At 44.1% G+C, this 19,184-nt stretch overlaps 1 protein-coding gene across 1 annotated transcript in view; it reads right to left on the minus strand.

Moving 5' to 3' along the window:
• Positions 1–19,184, minus strand: part of TDP1 (tyrosyl-DNA phosphodiesterase 1) — a 787,135-nt gene that overhangs the window by 406,875 nt on the left and 361,076 nt on the right. The window contains exon 13 of the mRNA XM_069208192.1: positions 13,488–13,595. Within this exon, the coding sequence (XP_069064293.1) occupies positions 13,488–13,595 (108 nt within the window). The remainder of the gene's footprint in view (positions 1–13,487; positions 13,596–19,184) is intronic.

The following is a 19,184-nucleotide window of genomic DNA, read 5'->3' on the forward strand; positions in this document are numbered from 1 at the left end:
CCAGATAAGGTGCTACCAAAGGTAAGTAACTTGTTCATCTGACAGAGACACCTAGTTGCAGATTCCTTACCTTAGAATAGATACCCAGACAATACCATCCCCACATCCCCAAGGTGCGTCTGCGAACTAAGATAATACTAGAAAGTCCAGCTGGTCCGAGCAGGCAAAGTGCTTGTTCCTACGGACCTGACTGTACAGGCAGTCGTGTTTAGTAAACGTGGGCAGAGATGCCCACGTTGCCGCCTGACAGATGTCTAGGACTGGAGCTACGCATGCTATAGAAGTGGTTGCAGCTTTAGCTCTGTAGAAGGAGCACACAAACCTTTTGGTGGTTGCTTCTTAGCCAATGCGTAGCACATTTTAATGCAGAGTACGGCCCATCTGGAGATACTTCTCTTCTGCACTGCCCAACAATTCCTCGCACCCACATAACCATCAAAGAGTTGATCATCCACCCGGAACTCTGGTACAATCAAGGTAGAATGTTGTGGCTCTTTCTGGGTTTAGGAGGTGGAGTCTTTCCTCTTTCTTAGAAGGATGCGGGGTGCGTAAAAGTTAGCCAAGGTGATGGACTGGCCTACAGGGAACTGCATGATCACTTTCATAAGAAAGGAGGTCCTAGTACGAAGCACCACTTTGTCAGAATAGATGGAAAGGTAGGGCAGCCTAAAACCCAATGCCTGCAGCTCACTCACCCTGTCAGAGAATGTGATAGCCCCAAGGAAGTCTGTTTTCAAAGTGAGAAGTCTGAGAGGATAATTGTGGAGCGGCTTGTAAGGAGCACACACCAGAAAAGTTAAAACCAAATTCAAGTCCTACTGGCTCATAATGAAGGAGGCAGAGAAAACATACGAGTATGCCCTTTAAGGAACCTATTTACAGTGGGAGATTTAAACAAAGAAAGTTGATCAGGCAACCGTACGAAAGAAGAGATTGCAGACAAATAACCTCTGAGAGTGCCCATAGCAGAGCCCTGCTGGGCCAACAAAAGTATAAAAAAAAAAATAGAACCTCAGATAGAGGGGCAGAAAGGGGGTCAAGAGACTTGTCTGTGCACCATGCCACAAATTTCTTCTGACAGGCGTATACCATTTTGGTGGAGGAACGCCTGGCTGACAAGATTACATTACAGCTTCGGGTTGAATGACAAAAGCTGTCCACTGCCACTGCTCAATCTTCACGCAAGAAGGCCGAGACTGGACAAGTGTTGGTGGAGAACCCTCACCTGCTGCTACAATAGAGGATCCTCCAGAAGGGGCAGTCTGATCAGAGTATCAATGGCCATACTCAAAATCTCGGGATACCAGACTCTTTGTGCCCAGTTCGGAGCCACAAGAATTACTTGGGCCCGGTCGTTCTTGATTTTCTTAAGGACTGTGGGCAGAAGTGGTATGGGTGGAAAGGCGTACAGAAGGCATGAGCTCCACTCAAGATGAAAAGCATTGCAGAGCAAGTGCCACCTCGGAAACTCCAATGCGCGAAACTCCTGACATTGTGCTTTCTCTGCAGAGGCGAACAGATCTAACCAAGGCTCTCCCTACTGATGAAAAATACCTTGCGCCACCTCCAGATGGAGACATTATTCGTGATAGACGAAGCATTGTCGACTGAGTTTGTCCGCTCGGACGTGCAGAGAGCCCACCAGATGTTAAACCACCAGGGAAGTGCCGTTATTCCAGCCACATCCAGAGGTGCAGAGCCTCTTGACAAGGGGTCCACGACCCCACCCCGCCCTGCTTGTTGCAGTACCACGTGACCGTGGTGTTGTCTGTGAACACCAGCACTACCTTCCCTTTGATAGAGGGAAGAAATGCTTTCAATGCAAGTCTGCTCGCCCGGAGCTTCAACAGGTTGATGTGTAGTCCAGTCTTCACTGGAGACCAGAAGCCTCTGATCCCCACTTCTCTCAAGTGGCCGCCCCATCCCAGGACTGATGCATATGTCTCAGAGATTGGGACCATGTCCGAGAGGTTCCCCTGATGCTGCACCCACTGGAACTTCAGGTCCTACTCAGAGCCCGCATATGCCATCTGGCATGAGCCACCATAAGGCTGCAGGAGGTCATGAGGCCCAGCACCCTCAGTGTCATTGTTACCGAAATCCAGGATAGAGGCTGAAACATCGGTATCAGAGCCTGAATATCCAGGACTCACCACTCAGGAAGATACGCCCGATACTGCACTGTGTCCAGAACAGCTCAGACGAAAGGGAGCATCTGAGAGGGAGTCAGGTGTGACTACAGCACATTTATAGTGAACCCCAGCGCATTCAGGAAGTCTGCAGTAGTCTGGAGGTGGGAGATGACAGCCTGGGGCGAGCCCGCCTTCAACAGCCAGTCATTGAGATAGGGGAAGACAAACTCCTGATCTGCACAGATGAGCTATGATCACCGCCATCAGGTTGGTGAACACCGGGGCGCTGGTAAGGCCATAGGGGACCACGGTGAACTGAAAGTGCTTGTGGCCTATAGTGAACCGCAAGTAACATCTGTGGGCAGGCAGGATGGGAATGTGAAAGTAAGCGTCCTGCTAGTCCAACACTACCATCCAGTCTCCTGGGTCCAGGGCAGATAGAACCTGAGGCAGAGTGAGCATTTTGAACTTCTCCTTCTTGAGGGAGAGATTGAGGGACCAAAGGTCTAGGATAGTGATGGAGGCCCTTGTCCTTTTTGGACAGCAGTAGGTAGCAGGAATAACAACCAGGGCCTACTTCTGGCACACTAGAAAGTAGCGGGAATAACAACCACAACATGGGTGGGGGGTAAGGAGAGGGGTGGGTGTTTGGGATGGGGCAAAGGACTGGACAGACTTCTGGCTACCCGATCCATGAGGGCAGTGGATTCCACAGCCCCGGCAACGCAGAGGCTGTGCATCATGCGTGGGATGGTGGTTGGACGGGAAAGGATGTGGTGGGACGCCCTTCTGTAGGCACGAAAGGGGCGAAACGCAGAATGAGGGGGGGAGGGGTGGGTGACGGGCCACAGCACAAGAATTCTTGAAGTACCCCAGTGCAGATGGTTTCTTTTTTATATTGTTAAAATATTATAAGTAATTTATCTCGTGTGTATTGTGAGTAATTTTTTGGTTTGTAATTTTTTGGTTTACACTTATTTATGTGATGTGTATTAAGTTTTGTATGAGATTACCATAGATCCTTTTTGCTATATTAAAAAATCTTTTTGGAAATAAATATGAAAAAGAAATAAATCCAGTAGTAACAGAATTAAGGACTGTTATTACAACTTAGTACTAAATTTGTCCCTAACTGCCATTTTTTTGCCTCGTTTATGTTGTATTTACCCTGGGCAGGTTAGGGTTATAGGGTTTCCCCTAGTTTTGTGCAGAGTCTTTGTACACCTTGTTAGGTGAGGGGGAACTATTCAGTTATATGAGAAATACTCTACCCCCACGATTTGGAGGGTTAATAAAATACAATACTTAGTTAAAAAGGATGCAATTGGTTGTCTACTAGGTGTAGTGCCACAGTTAAATTAATAAAGCATATATCGTTGTTCCTTGTAGATAATATGTCAGATCACCAAACAGTCTGCTATACTGATGAACAAATTTCGAAGCTTTTGGAACTACCCTCACTCCTAAGCGGAGAATCTCCATTAAGTGAGACTCCGAAATTTGATAAAGTAGAGAGACTAAAACAACTTAAAAAGAAAAATACAAGAACCCAATTACATGCACAGGTACTACTCGAACATCTAAAAAATAACACAATCCCACTAGGCTTACAAGTCAAAAATATTCCGGTGATTTTCACTGGTGACCCAAAATATTTGACACAATTCAGCGGGGTAGGGACCAAATGTTCTCGTGATTGGTTAGCTTTATCGGTTGAAACCGCTCTAAGGATTAGTGAGTGTGAACTAAAAGAAATAGCCGACCTTGAACAAGAGATATCGGCAGATAACACCATACAAAATGCACAGCAACTGTTGGATTCAGTGAATAAAACTATAGCAGACTTCAAAACCAATACGATTAGCCAAAAGACAACTAAATTAGCTCGAGATATAAAGAATTTTAATATTCTACATACTTACCCCTACTTAAGAGAAACCTTTTATAAAAACAATAATCCCAATAACCTTAACCTGCAATTTCAAACAAGATCACGTAAAAAATGTATCACTTTCTCAGATGCATCTTCTGAATCCGAGCCAGAAACACAGAGCGCTTACTCTACGGCACAACCTTTTTTAGGCAGAGGCAGCCGCAGAGGGTCGAGAGGGGGAGGCAACTCCAGAGGTCAATTTCAAGATCACAACTTTTTTCGAACCAGACGGAGGGCTTACCGACGACAATAATGAGACCAGAAGATCCAATTCCCATTTATAACCTGTCGTCACATCCCCTAACGCCAATAGGAAAATACGTGTTGAGTAAAGGATTATCATTCGTTCCTATTAGGAACCAAGATCCTGTGGAAAGTAAAATAGAAATATTGAAATTTCTTCGTAAGGTCAGACTGAGAGCTTTTTTTAGCGCATCCCCAACACAAGATGGTAACAAGGATAGTGGCCTTAGACCTAGATCCAGTTTCCTATCAGAGAGAAATGATTTACCTGAAGAAATTAAAATATTTGAAAATTTAGTGTTGAAAGAATTAGATTCACTCAACTCTAAAAGAATCTATTTCAATGACAATTGCTCCAGAATAGAAAAAGAAGCCATCAATGATTTGGCGGAAAACCAAGAAATCATTATTAAACCGGCAGATAAAGGAGGTGGGATTGTGATCTGGGGTAAAGAACAATATAACCTGGAAGTCATGAGGCAATTGAGTAATTCACTCCATTACCGAGAAATACAGGATGATACACCTAAACAGGTCAAGAACAAAATTGAAACACTTACAGTCAGAGCAAAAGAACAGGGGTGGATAAGCAAAAAAGAATATCATTTCTTAAGCCGGACAGATGAAAGAGTTCCTTGTTTTTATATTCTACCTAAAATCCACAAAAGTTTAGAGCATCCACCGGGTAGACCAATAGTATCAGCTTGTGGCTCTATTTTGGAACCTCTTTCTCAACTTGTTGATGTATTTATAAAACCAGCTGTAACCAAAACATCGGCGTATGTAAGAGATTCAATGGATATCATCAACAAGTTAGAAAATCTAACATACGAAGAGAGCAACCAGCTTTTGGTTACTTTTGATATTGAGTCACTGTACACTAATATCCCACAAGACGAGGCAATTGAGATCATTAAAAAGACTTTGAATAGTAATACTCAACCCCATACCCCTCCGACAGAATTCTTAGTGGAGTTAGCTACACTTTGTTTGAAAAACAACTTTTTCAAATATAACGACCAGCTATACCGCCAAGTTAAAGGCGTAGCGATAGGATGTAGTTTCGCCCCAGAGATCGCTAACTTGGTGATGGACTACTTTGAACAAAAATGGGTCTATCCACAAATCAATCCTTTTAGGAAACACATTAATCATTGGTTCCGGTATATTGATGATATTATGATGGTTTGGCAAGGGACGGAAGAAACTCTAGAAGCATTTCATGACTGGCTTAATCACCGCACAGTTGATTTTAAATTTACTATGAGCAGTGATAAAGCCAAAATCAATTTTCTTGATTTATGGATATGGAACAAAAACGGCAAATTAGCAGTCAGTCTGTATAAAAAACCTACAGATCGTAACACCCTGCTACATTTTTCAAGCGGACATCCCCGTACACGTAAACAAAATTTACCTTATGGTCAATTTTTAAGAATTAGGAGGAATTGTACAGAAAAAAATAAATTTCGAAAATGCAGAGGAACTGACTAAGAAACTTATTGATAGAGGATATCCTAGGAAATTGGTCAAAAATGCAGCTAAAAGAGCGTGGTTTACTCCGAGAGAAACACTACTGGTCCCGAAAGAAAAAACAAAAGATGTCCCCTTAACTTGTGTGATCACATTCAGCCCTAAGGCAAATAAAATACGGTCCATCATTGAACGTAATTGGAAGATTATCAGCGAGTTGAATATAGACAAACCACTTTTTTCTTTCAAGAAGGCACGTAGTTTAAAAGACCAATGGGTTAAGGCAGTACAGTCACAAACTGAAAGAAAGAAAGATCTGAGAACTCTGTTACAACTGCCAGCAATCCAAGGGCATTATAGATGTGGAAAATGTTTAGCATGCCAATACACACAAGACACTAAAGAGGTTAAAATAAATGGTATAACACATGTACAAAATGACTTTACTAATTGTAACACAAAAAATGTGATTTATTGCATCATGTGCCCATGTGGTAAAGCGTACATTGGACAGACTTCACAACTAATAAAAACCAGGATCCTTCAACATCGATCTAGAATTAAATGTGGAGTCAAAGGAGCCCCATTAGTCGAGCATTTTCAGGACTGCGGGCACACAGCTGAAGACATATGGTGGACAGTATTATTGGCAATACAGCCCAAACCGGATGGACTAACAACGACAAAGAAATTACAAAAAATGGAAGCAAGATTTATTGAGAGATTCCACACAGCTAGAACCGGACTAAATGATGATGATGAAATGTGGGCTCTAATTAAGTGAGACTCTATATTTACTTCAAGAAACCCTTAAGATGCGGCTGTACGTATAGAACTACATTGTACTATGCTCAGTAGTCCAGAAGCAGTAAAAAAAGTAGGTGATTTTTGAAATGATAGATATAGAGGTGGATCACGTAGGCCTGAAGAAAAAGCATATATTGTTGATAGTTCTTCTTTTATTCATATCCTCTATAATATTACCTAGAGAAGTAAGTAGATTTGTTCTAAGATGTGCTGTGGTTAGCGGTTAGAATATGCAAGGACTTTAAAGATGGCCGAATTAATAATAGCAGGAGACCATTTTTCCAAATATAGAGATTTTAATTGTGACAGACGAGTCAGGTAGAGGCAAGTTGCCTTATGCCTCAATTTAGTAATATCATCTCTAGCCAGTCCGGTATGAAATATTGTAAATCGTCATTAGGGTGTTGTTGTAAATTGCAGCATCAAACACTCACTTTCAAAATGACATAAGTACAGGTTTTTCCTACTTTAAGATGGCCGCGGCGTTACTGCAGCGGGCCGTTACTCTGATCGGCAATCCACTATGCCACTTGTTTCTAGTTGCGGTGGGCCTTGCTATTTGAGACGCCAGCACGCTTGCAGTGCGTGACGTCTCGTAGCAACGATTCCCACACGGAAGACGCGCTCAGAATTAGACTCGCCGACTTGTCAGGAATATTCAGTACGCGCCGGACACGTTAAATGGTAACTAATTATATATATTCTTGTCGAGGCGCTTATGTCACCATTTTGAGTCATTAGCCTGGATTAAAGACTTGAAATATTCTGATCTGAGGTTTTGTTCCCCTGCTAGGGAGCCGATATAAGCCGCATTATGGCGACTTGAAATAAACACAAGCAACCGCTTTGATTTCTTAAGGACGGTGTACAGGATGGGTTTCTCCATTCTCCTCCTACAATTAAGGTAAAGATAGGAGATGCTTGTAATAGTAACAATAATAGAGGATACATTTGGAAAGTTAATTTTGACAACTTTAAAAGGATTGAAGTAGTTTGTCATAGTTTGATATAAAGTTATCTTTTGTTGTTTTGTGAAGTAGGTAATATTTCAAAATTGAGCTAATATTCTCTTGAAAAAAGCTTTATATAATATCAAATATTCTGTTGGCATGTAACACACACATCTATTTGTTTATTTATCGTATGTATGAATGTATACCTGAAATAGGTGTTTTTGATTGTTTTTCTAGAACTATGATTGCCCTTCTCCAGTCCTGATGAGGCCATAAATCAGTAGGCCGAAACGCGTTGACTTCTTTGTATTGCAAGTGGATTGGGCTTGCTAAATAATGGACTATACTGTAAAGATTTGAGATGCACGATATCACGTTTGTGTGAAAGAAATACACAACACAGTGATAGTCGAGTGCACAAAAAGCCCAGTTTCTTAGCAAATAACAGTGGATCACATGTGGAGTTACATAATAGTGACCACTTTTCAAATGCGTAGGGCACCATTTTAAGATGGTTTCTTTTTTATATTGTTAAAATATTATATGTAATTTATCTCGTGTGTATTGTGAGTAATTTTTTGGTTTGTAATTTTTTGGTTTACACTTATTTATGTGATGTGTATTAAGTTTTGTATGAGATTAACATAGATCCTTTTTGCTATATTAAAAAATCTTTTTGGAAATAAATATGAAAAAGAAATAAATCCAGTAGTAACAGAATTAAGGACTGTTATTACAACTTAGTACTAAATTTGTCCCTAACTGCCATTTTTTTGCCTTGTTTATGTTGTATTTACCCTGGGCAGGTTAGGGTTATAGGGTTTCCCCTAGTTTTGTGCAGTACCCCAGTGCAGAGTCTGCTTTTTCCCCGAAGAGACGGGTACCATCAAAGGGCATGTCCATAAGGTTAGATTGTAAATATGTAAAAATTCTCACCTGGGACTAATTTAGATAGAGCTAATTGCCAATCGGCCTCAAAGCTCTGTAAACTACTTTAAACATTTTCTTATACTCAATTCAACAGATTAATTTAAGTAATAATGCTGGATACATATATTAATTAAAAGACGTTTATCTTAATTCACACAAAATCGTACAGCACAGTGTGAGAAAGTGAATCATAAGTGCAGATGACACAGTGCTTACATATAACTACATATAAGTACAACCAAATACACCCAATACGCTGTACAATTCCTAATAGTCTTGGATGGATAACTACAATGTGGGGTGGCCTATAATTCAGGGCTCCACCTACATATCAAATTAAGTTCTTAAGAACTTCTCTTGTTTAAAAAAAAAAAAAAAGAGAGTGCAGACCCTTTAATCCTTATAAGCCCATCTCGCTTTTGCCTTTTCTTGGCAACAGTTCGGGAGGCCTATCTAAATATTTGGAGAATAACTGCATACTGGACTCATCACAAACTGGTTATAGGGCCTCTCATAGAATGGAGACCGCCCTTGTGGCAGTAATGGATTCCACCAGACTACTGCTGGACCAGCCATACTGGTTTAACTTGATTTGTCAGCTATCTTTTACTGTCTCACACGCCATTCTTACTCAGAGATTGCATAGATGGGCCTTGATAAGAAGGCACTAGATTTATAAGATTTTCTGGCCGACAGAACCCAAGTGGTCTCCATACACCCTTTCAATTTTAGAACTATGACCATAGATAAGGGGGTTCTTCCCAGAGCCCCACCCGCTTTACATGCTTCGCTTGCCAAGACTGTGCGTCCTTGCGGTTTTGTAATCTTATCATAGGCCGACAACACTCAGTGGATAATTTCCTTTGGGCAGGACTCTGAGTCGTCTAAAGTCAGATTTATCTACTGCATGCGAAAGGTAGCAGCATGGATTACCCTAAACTGCTTTTAATTGAATGGAGGAAAGACTGAAATTCTGGAGCAGGCACTTTGGTCAGATAACTGCTGACCTACAGAACTAGGTCTGATTCCTTGCCCCAAGAGGGCTGTAAGAAACCTTGGCATCTTGGTGGATAACAGTTTATCCATGAAAGAACAGACTACCTCTATTTGTAGTACCCGTTACAATACGCTGCAGCTACTAAAAAAAGTTTCCCATGGATTCCTATGAGCTCAATAAGAACACTGGTCCAGGCTCTCATCACTATTCGCCTAGATTATAGGAATGCACTTCTTGTAGCAGCTAATGAGACACTTCTCTCCAAACTGTAGGTGGTTCAAAACATTGTGGCCTGCCTAGCCTGTAGACTTCCTCCTGGTGCCCCTTCGATACCCACATTTACAGCTCTACACTGGTTACCTACCAGGAAGCGCATCCTGTTTAAATTCTTAAGACTCACTCACAAATCCCTCATGGAGGCTGGTCCTTCGTACATACGAGCCAGGCTTTCTTGGTATCATCCCAGCAGGAATCTGAGGTCCCAGGATAAAGCCTTCTTAAGGCTGCACTGCATTCGTGCCTCCAGCTATGGTGGCCGCTCCTTTTCTTATCCAGTCCTGTAACACAGGGATAGCCTTCCATACCACATCCATTCTCGCTCCGATTTTGGAAGTTTTTTTAAAAACTTGAAAAACCTGGCTCTTCTGAAGCACTGTCTTTCCTTCTGTTCTCCGCTTAGCGCTGAGATACTCCTTCGGGAGTGACTCATTTTGCGCTATATAAATTCTGTTAACATAACAATGGCGTGGGCCAGTGTATGTGATTCTAAAGCTGCTGAATTTCTAGACAAGACACGGAAACAGACAACATAAGACAAAACTTTTTCGACCATACCCAGGGGCAATTAACCATCCCAAACTCACAGGCATCATCTCACAGATGCGAGCTTTACAGTGACCATATGCCAATAATTGAGAAATTTGCAAGCTAGAAATAAAACTAATCAAATGCAAACCCCAGGCCACTAGCGGTGGTGAGGAGAGGGGGCATGTTGGTTGTAAGCAGCCCAAAAGCAGTTATTTCTAAATGTTGTCTGCAACAAACTATAATACTGTGCTGTTTAACGTTTAATGCTTTTGATGACTGTGTATACCACAGACTAATTTTCTATGTATGATGAATTTGGCCACTTGATAGTACAACAAATACAATCTGTCGCATAAAACCGTAACTCTTGTATTTGGAACTTTGGTTTCAAATTTGTCATCAAGAATTACACAAGCAATGAATATTGCAACTTTCTGAGAAATCAGACACTTACAAATGGTATATCTATAGCCAGTGCCAGGAACCCTTTCTTGTATCACGTAGTAATTATTATTGGGCTATGGGCGAACCCAGGCTTCAAGCCCCAGAGGTCACACACTTGAAAATATGTTTATAAATGTGGCAATTAATCCGATTGCCCATAATACCTAAGCACTTGTTATTTGGAATTGCTGCCAAAAATCGACACAGAATGGAATCAGAATGTCTAAGTTTAATTTTCATTAAAAAACTGTTGTTAAAACCATGGATAAGGGTTTATGTCAGTGTAATGATGTGATTCTGTGGCTGCTGCATTTACCACATCATTATGGATTTATCACACCATTCACCTAATTTGTCACACTATTTTCAGATCTAAACAATAGCTGTTTCTAGCTTAAATGGATCAAAACAATATTGTCATGGAATGTACCACACAATGCTCTATGATTTGCATTTTTACATGGTAAAGCTCTGTAAATTGGTTTGGGGCTGTCCTTATAACAGTGAAATCCATATGTCAAAGGGACCTGTGAAATATCTACATTTCACTGGTCACTTTCTCTTTGAAAGTTGGGATTCATAGCACCACATTTTGTGCAATGAATGTTCTAAACATGTAACATATGAAGTATACGTAATAGGCAACTGTGTAATATGATCCTATGTTGCTGTTAGGGGCTTCTGGGGATGACAGTCATGAAGTCCAATAGTTTGTAAATGTCGCTGGAACCCAAAGATGGCAATATCGCACCATATTTAAGGGTAAGCAGGATTTGCATACTTTAATTCCATGGAATTACATTAAAATTCCACCAGAGTCTGGGGAATTCCGCAATGGGGCGGAGTGACCTTTGGCACTATTCTCCACAAATGGATGTGAGGATACATTTTGCCTAAGAAAATAGCAGCGGGCCTTACATACTCTGCAGTGATGAAAACTTGTAGTCACTGAAGAATATGTGAGCGCGCCTAGGGGTATGCAGTGCTATCTAAACAGGGCAGGAAGTGAAAGCAGTTTGTCTATGTTTAAAAAAACACTGCATACATTGAAAACTTTAATTCCACCAGCAAAGCAGCATAATTTATCAGTAATTCAGCTCTACAAGCAGTAACAACGAATTACCAAATTCCGATGGTGGAATTTAAAATTCTGCTCAGGCCTAACCATATTACAATTGCTACCCTTTATGTACTTTTATATAACATGTTTGTTTTGCAAGAGTTAGCTAGAAAAGACTTTTCTGTGACGTGCAGCTAACATTTGGGACTGATATGAATCAGAACGTTTACATTTCATTGAATAAACTGTTGATAAAGCAACATACAATAGTTAGGGGTCAGTAAATTTATGAAATATTGTGGAGGAACCATTTACACAATAATTATGGCATTTGCAAGACAATTAGCAGATTTTACAAACAATGCTGATTCTAGATCAAATGTATATTATGAAGCTGCCAAAGAATAAGCCACAAATGTTTCTAGTCCTGACAATTGTTAAAGGGGAAATGTAAATTGAGAAAAGGAGATCATGATGCTAACAAACATACTGAACTGAAAATGTAATAAGAGATACAATGCAAAAACTGAAACATATTTGTTTTGTTACATTTTCTAAAAGGGTTGTAAATTCTAAGCGACCTAACAAAGCAGGTGGTTACAATACAACAAGTAACTGTTTATAGACACTGTTACTGTTTTCTTAAGATAAACTAATCTAAACCTTTTCGTGGTTTTCACTGGTTCAAAGTTATCGAGATATTATGATCCGACCCCTAGTCTCCAAGGTTCTACATCCCACTGATGACTGCAGAAGCACAATCTCTTATTCTGACCAGATCTATCAAGTTGTGTACCTGGATCCAGTGGTGTGACGAACCTTGAGCCCCCCTCTCACAAAGTACATGCCCTCTCCCTCCAGACTCACTCAGGAGCTCTCAGTAAAGGGTATGTGCGGCCGGGCCCCCCGGGAGCTCGGGAGCCCCCCACACAGTGGGACCTGCAGGGAATACTTTACGCCACTGTCAGGAAAAAAGCCTATAAGTAAATCTGATTCTTTCATTTACATTCAGTCCCCCTGCAGCGGTATAGCAAGTGTGCTTTATGCTCTAGTGCAAGCAATGAAATTGGGACCACCAATAGCCTCTTTTAATAATACAAACTGTCAATAACTGAAGTGAAGAGGGTCACTTAAAGCCCCGGCTTCTGGTCTCACTGCACATGCTGCGCCTATTGACAGCTAAGCCCCTGTGCACCCTGCGCCATGAAGCCTGAGGGAGGGCAACCACTCTGTTAGAGACTACCCATAATACAGGGGTACTCCCACTGACAGATCTACACATAATACAGGGGTACTCCCAATGACAGGTTAGCAATATCCCTCTCAGCAGAGGGACGCATTTAAAAACAGAAAAAAGCTTATTGACCGTTGAAGTGTCTAGAGGGGCCAACAGTAGTTTTGTAGCAAAAAATAAACCTACAAGTGACAAAAATACATGTTATGAGCATCAAAAATAGTTCTTTTATAGCCTTCAAAAGAAGATGCTTCTAAAACACTGACTAGATGAAAACTAGATCAGCCTTGGTGGTCTTTTCTGTGATTTATGTGCAGGTATGTGTGTGTATGGAAACAAAGCAATACCACTGTGTGCACAGAATCCAGTTCACACCATATAATAGCTAAAATACATGCAAACACACACTTCTGTTCACTTTAAGTCTTGGGAATATTTGTAGGCATCCTCAGAAGGAAGTTCAATTGATTGTACCTTGTTACTAAAAACCACGCAATCTTCTGGCAGTCTGGAGAAAGCCTCAGGTAAGTCTTGATATGAGGCATGGCATTGCTGCGGCCTGATGTATCTGCTGTCCACTTGCTGCAAAGAAAGATTCACAGTTTAGAAAACCTCAAAGACTGCAATGTGCGATATATACAAAAAAGTAATCCAAGGATATCTGAACTGGAAGGGCTTTAAAGGTGGTTAATTTGGCCCGGGTAGCTCATGCTGTGATCAAGTAACAGAGTCACTAGTAATGTTTATGGCTACTAGCATGATCAAAGCACTGAAAGCCAAATATGTTGTCTCTGTCAGATCCATGTTGGCGGAAATGAATTAGTTTTAACCGCAGCAACTCCTGGATTGCCGGTTCCTGTCTATCGTGGAATCCTGCCAACAGTTTGTTGTTGTTTATTATGAGTAAGGCAGTGCCCATACTTACTGAGCATCCCCCTACATTCTGGCACCTCGCATAAAATCTGCTAAATACTTGTGTTTTTTTTTAGTGATTATATGAATGAATCATACTGATATATAGATATACTCTAAAAGTTCACAGGTAAATCAACAATGATGAAGTGGCACACCAAAATTCATACACCAGTTTATTGCCTCAAACAATATATATATACTGTTTGGTAAACATGTGCAGAGATACCCACGTTGCTGCCTGACAGATGTCCAAGAGTGGAACTCCGCATGCTAATGTAGTGGTTGCAGCTGTTGCTCTGGTGGGGTTGCTTCTTCAACAATGTGTAGCAAAGTTTAATGCAGAGAAAAACCCACCTAGAGATGATTCTCTTCTTCTCTGCCTGACTTTTCTTCACACCAACACAACGGACGTAGAGTTGATCATCCACCCGGAACTATTTAGTATGAATGAGGTAGAACAGCAACGCTCTTTTGGGGTCAAAGTGGTGGAGTCTCTCCTGTTCCTTAGAAGGATGTGGGGTGGGGGGGGGGGTCAAAAGTAGGAAAGGTGATGGACTGGCCTACATGAAAGGATTTGACCACTTTTGGTAAAAAGGAAGCCCTGGTACAAAGCACCACCTTGTCAGGATGGATGGAAATGAAAGGTGGCTTAGAGAAAAGGGCCTGGAGTTCACTCATTCTGAGAGCAGAGGTGATGGCGACTAGAAAAGCTGTCTATAAAGTAAGAAGCTGAAGTGGACAATTATGAAGTGGCTCAAAAGGGTCACGCATCAAGAAGGTAAGAACCAAGTTCAAATCCCATTGGGGCGTTATGAACGGAGAAGGATGAAACATATGGGTAAAACCCTTTAGAAATCTACCAACAATGGGAGATTTAAACAAGGAGGGTTGGTCTGGCAATCTAAGGAAAGCCGAGATGGCAGACAAAAAACCCTTGAGTGTGCCCAGGGCAGAGCCCTGCTGGGACAGAGAAAGAACAAACAAAAAACCTCAGAAAGAGGGACAGAGATGGGGTCAACAGACTTATCTGTACACCATGCCGCAAATTTGTTCCAACAACAGGCGTATACTCTTTTGGTGGAGGGACGCCTGGCTGACCAGATTACATTACAGACTTCGGGCAGAATGTCAAAAGCTGTCCACTGCCGCTGCTCAATCTCCACGCAAGAAGGCCGAGACTGGACAGGTGCGGGTGGAGAACCCTCACCTGCTGCTGCGATAGAAGATCCTCCCGAAGGGGCAGTCTGATCGGAGGATCAATGGCCATGCTCAATAGCTCGAAATACCAGACTCTCCGTGCCCAGTTCGGAGCCACAAGAATGAATTGGGCCTGGTCGTTCTTGATCTTGAGGAGAATTTTGGGAAGAAATTGTATTGGCGGAAAGGAGGCCTGAGTTCCATTCGAGACAAAAAGCATCGCCAAGCGAGTGCTGCCTTGGAAACTCCAGCACGCAAAACAGCTGACATTGCGCATTCTCTGCAGATGCAAACAGACCTAACCAAGGTTCTCCCCACTGCTGATAGAGAGCTTGCGCCACCTCCGGAGGGAGACGCCATGATTGACCAGGCATTAAGGGCTGAGGTAGTCTGCTCTAGGGTTCAGAGAGCCCCCGAGGTGTTGAACCACTGGGGATATGCCCTGATGTTCCAGCCATGTCCAGAGACTCCTGACAATGGGTTCACAACACCACCCCGCCCTGCTTGTTGCAGTATTACATGGCCGTGGTGTTGTCTGTGAACACCTGCACCACTTTCCCTTTGAGAGAGGGAAGGAATGCTTTCAATGATAGCCTCTTCACACTCAGGTCCAAAAGACTGATATGGAGCTCAGACTCCACAGGAGACCAGACGCCTCTGATCAATGCCTCTCCCATGTGGCAGCCCCATCCTAGGAGTGACACATCTGTCACTACTGTCAGATCTGGTTGGGGAAGGGAGAGGGATCTGCCTCTGACCCAATTGTGGTTCAAAAGCCACCACTGCAAATCTTGTGCAGTCCCCTCTGAGATTTGGACCATGTCAGAGAAATTCCCCTGATGCTGCACCCACTGGAACTTCAGGTCCCACTGCAGAGCCCGCAGATGCCAATTGGCATGTGTCACCGGCAGGATCCAGGAGGCCATGAGTCCCAGCAGCCTCAAAGTCATTCTCACCGAAATCCACGATAGAGGCTGAAACTTCAGTATCATAGCCTGAATATCCTGGACTTGCCACTCTGGAGGATAGGCCTGAAACGGCACTGTGTCCAGAACAACTCTGATAAAAGGGAGCGTCTGAAAAGGAGGAGTCAGGTGTGACTTCGGTACATTTAGAGTGAACCCCAGCGAATGCAGGAGGTTCACCATAATCTGGAGGTGGGAGGCAACAGCATGGGGCCATCCTGCAAACAACAACCACTTGAGGCAGGGGAATAATAAAACACCAACTTGCGCAGGTGAGCTGCAAACACCGCCATCACCTTGGTGAATACCTGAGGGGCACTGGTAAGGCCAAAGCGGAGCACGGTAAACTGAAAATGCTCGTGGCATACCATAAACCGCAAGTAAAGTCTGTGGGCAGGCAGGACAGGAAAATGAAAATATGCATCCTGCAAGTCCAACTTTGCCATCCAGTCTCCTGGGACCAGGGCAGATAAGACCTGACTCAGATTGAGCATTCTGAACTTCTCCTTTTTCGAGTAAGAGATTGAGAGGCCGAAGGTCTAGGATAGGACCTAGGCCCTTATCCTTCTTTGGCACACCAGAAAGTAGCAGGAATTTCTGGTACAGGCACCCTCTCTATGGCTCTCTTGGCCAAGAGAGCTGTATCCTCCTCGAGGAGAAGTGCCAGGTGATCATCCGTAATCCTTTTGCAGGATGGTGGCATGGATGGAGGGTCGTCTCAAAGGGGAGGGAGTAACCCCTTCGGACTATTTGCAAAACCCACCTTTCTGACTTGATGGATTTCCAGCAGGGCAGGTGATGGCGAATCCTGCCTCTGTCTTGCCCCCGATGGGGAAGTGTCAGACTAGGAAGGCTTGGAGGCTGCAGTGGAAGGAGTGGTGGACTAGGCCAACCGATGGCCCCCTGATCCACGAGGACCGCATGCGCAGCATGGTGGCTGGAATGAAAGGGACATGGTTGGGTGCCCCTTCTGTAGCTACGAAAGGGGCGAAAAGGAAACTGAGGGGGGAAAGGAGCAGCTGCAAGGCCCAAGGATGGAGCCATCGCCCGGGACTCCTTAAAGCGCTTGAGCCCTGTGTCTGCTTTGTTTCCAAAGAGACGGGTGCCATCGAAGGGCATGTCCATAAGCGCAGCTTGGACATCCCCTAAAAAGCTAGACATCCTCAACCAAGCGTGGTGCCTCACGGCCACCGTCGATGCAACCGATCTACCTAGTGAGTCGGTCATATCCAGTCCTCATCAGATTGTGAACATAGCTGCATCTCTCCCATCAGTAACAGCTTAAGAGGGAATGGCCCGGGCATCCTCCAGGCCCTGTGGCAGCACCTGCCCAACCGTATCCCATAAAGTATGGGTGTAACGGCCCAAAATGCATGCAGTGTTCATGGACCATAATGCCAGACTGGAGGAAGAGAACATTTTCTTCACAATCAAATCCAGTCTTTTAGATTCCCTATCCGGGGTTGAGGAAGGGAATGCGCCAATGGAAGTAGAGGTTTGGATGACCGAGCTCTCAGGGGTGGGATGTTGGGTCAGGAAAACTGGGTCATTAGGCCTATGGCGGCGGCGACTGTTCTTTAAACAGGAACCCCTATAGGGGACGTGGCTTGTACCTGATGGAGTAGGCAGCAGGAAAAGAGAGCTCTGTGTCCCTTTGCCCCATACTGCTACCAAGAACCCCAAAACCGGGGGTAAAATAATGCATCCACATTTCCCTGAAGTGGTGAGTACATGCAAACAGCGCTGACCACAGCCAGGAAAGAAGCGGCGCAGAAGCACTGAGAGCGGCTGGGTGCCCAAACACTTGGGCACAAGATGTCAGACCAGAGAACAATCTATCTGGCCTGACCAGACAAGAGGCTTGCAGGTCCCTTTGGTGCCCCAGGGGTGAGTGCTGGGCCCCGCCTTTCACCCCTGTGATGCGCAGAAACATGGGCTGATCGGAGCACGGGGTGCCCGAGGTGAAGCAGGCTGGTGCAGTGGGCAGCCCAGAGGCCAGACGAGAGTACCAGCAGAGGCCTATCTGGCTTCTCTCTGGAGGTGAGGGTGCCGCCCAAGAGGAGCAGCAGAAAACAGCTTACGGTGACACGGACACAGAGGACAGTCCCGGGGAGGGTCACCTACAGGAAGGTGGCGAGAGAACCAATTACCTCCTACTAGCAGCAAATCTATGCTGGCCTGGGACCTCACAGGGGGCAGCGGAGTGCACTGAAGAGAGGGCTAACTAACCGCCATCTCTGCAGCACCCCGAGTGGGGGCCCTGGAGTACAGGCAACCGTAAAGACTCCTCTAGTAGGCCTGCCTGGGAACAATGCTGACTAACTCACGTGCCTGCAAGGCATCCACCAAACTACAGGAGTCTCCACATACCGATCCCTGCACCATCAAGTGAGGAAGAGATCCAGGAGGATTGAGAACGGCTGCCCCCCTCCCCTAATGGACTAGAGACAGATCAGGAGAATCCCTCCAGTGAGAGGCGATAGTCGTCCCCCTCCTCCCCACACCTCTGCGAGCCAGAGAGCACTGAGTGTAAAAGTGGGGACAACTGGTGCACTTCCACGAAACCCCTGCATAGAGCTATTTTGGTGGGCTCAGGCACTAGGGAGACAGGGGCAAGCCACATTTAAGAGTCCTGGATCACAGCCAGTTTGCCTGCTCATTACTAGGCCGTGCCACGCTCCTGGGCAAGGTGGAAAATCTGCCATGAGGTAAAGCCCCTCTTGAGATCTACCTGGAACTTCCTACCACAGCATAACATACCACACCCTTCCTATCCACCTAGACCACATCATGGGCAAAGTGGTGAGAAAGCGGGACAAAGAGGCTGCAAGCTTAACCACCGAACAAACAGACTATAATCCAATGGAAATGTGGCATGGATGCACCTCCCGCCTTGGGCCCACCTGGGCACCACGCACTCAAGGACATCCTACAGGCCATAACAGCCTCCCGCAAGGCGCTCAAAACCAAAACTGATTCCTTAGGGGAGGACATGGGGCTACTCAGAGATGATCATCGCTGGCTGGCAGAAAGGGTCATTACAACAGAGAGAGAACTTACAGACATCTTCCTTGTGTTAGCTGCAATGAACGGA

This window comes from Pleurodeles waltl, chromosome 9 (genome assembly GCF_031143425.1).
Source record: "Pleurodeles waltl isolate 20211129_DDA chromosome 9, aPleWal1.hap1.20221129, whole genome shotgun sequence".
In the NCBI taxonomy this organism is placed as follows: domain Eukaryota; kingdom Metazoa; phylum Chordata; class Amphibia; order Caudata; family Salamandridae; genus Pleurodeles; species Pleurodeles waltl.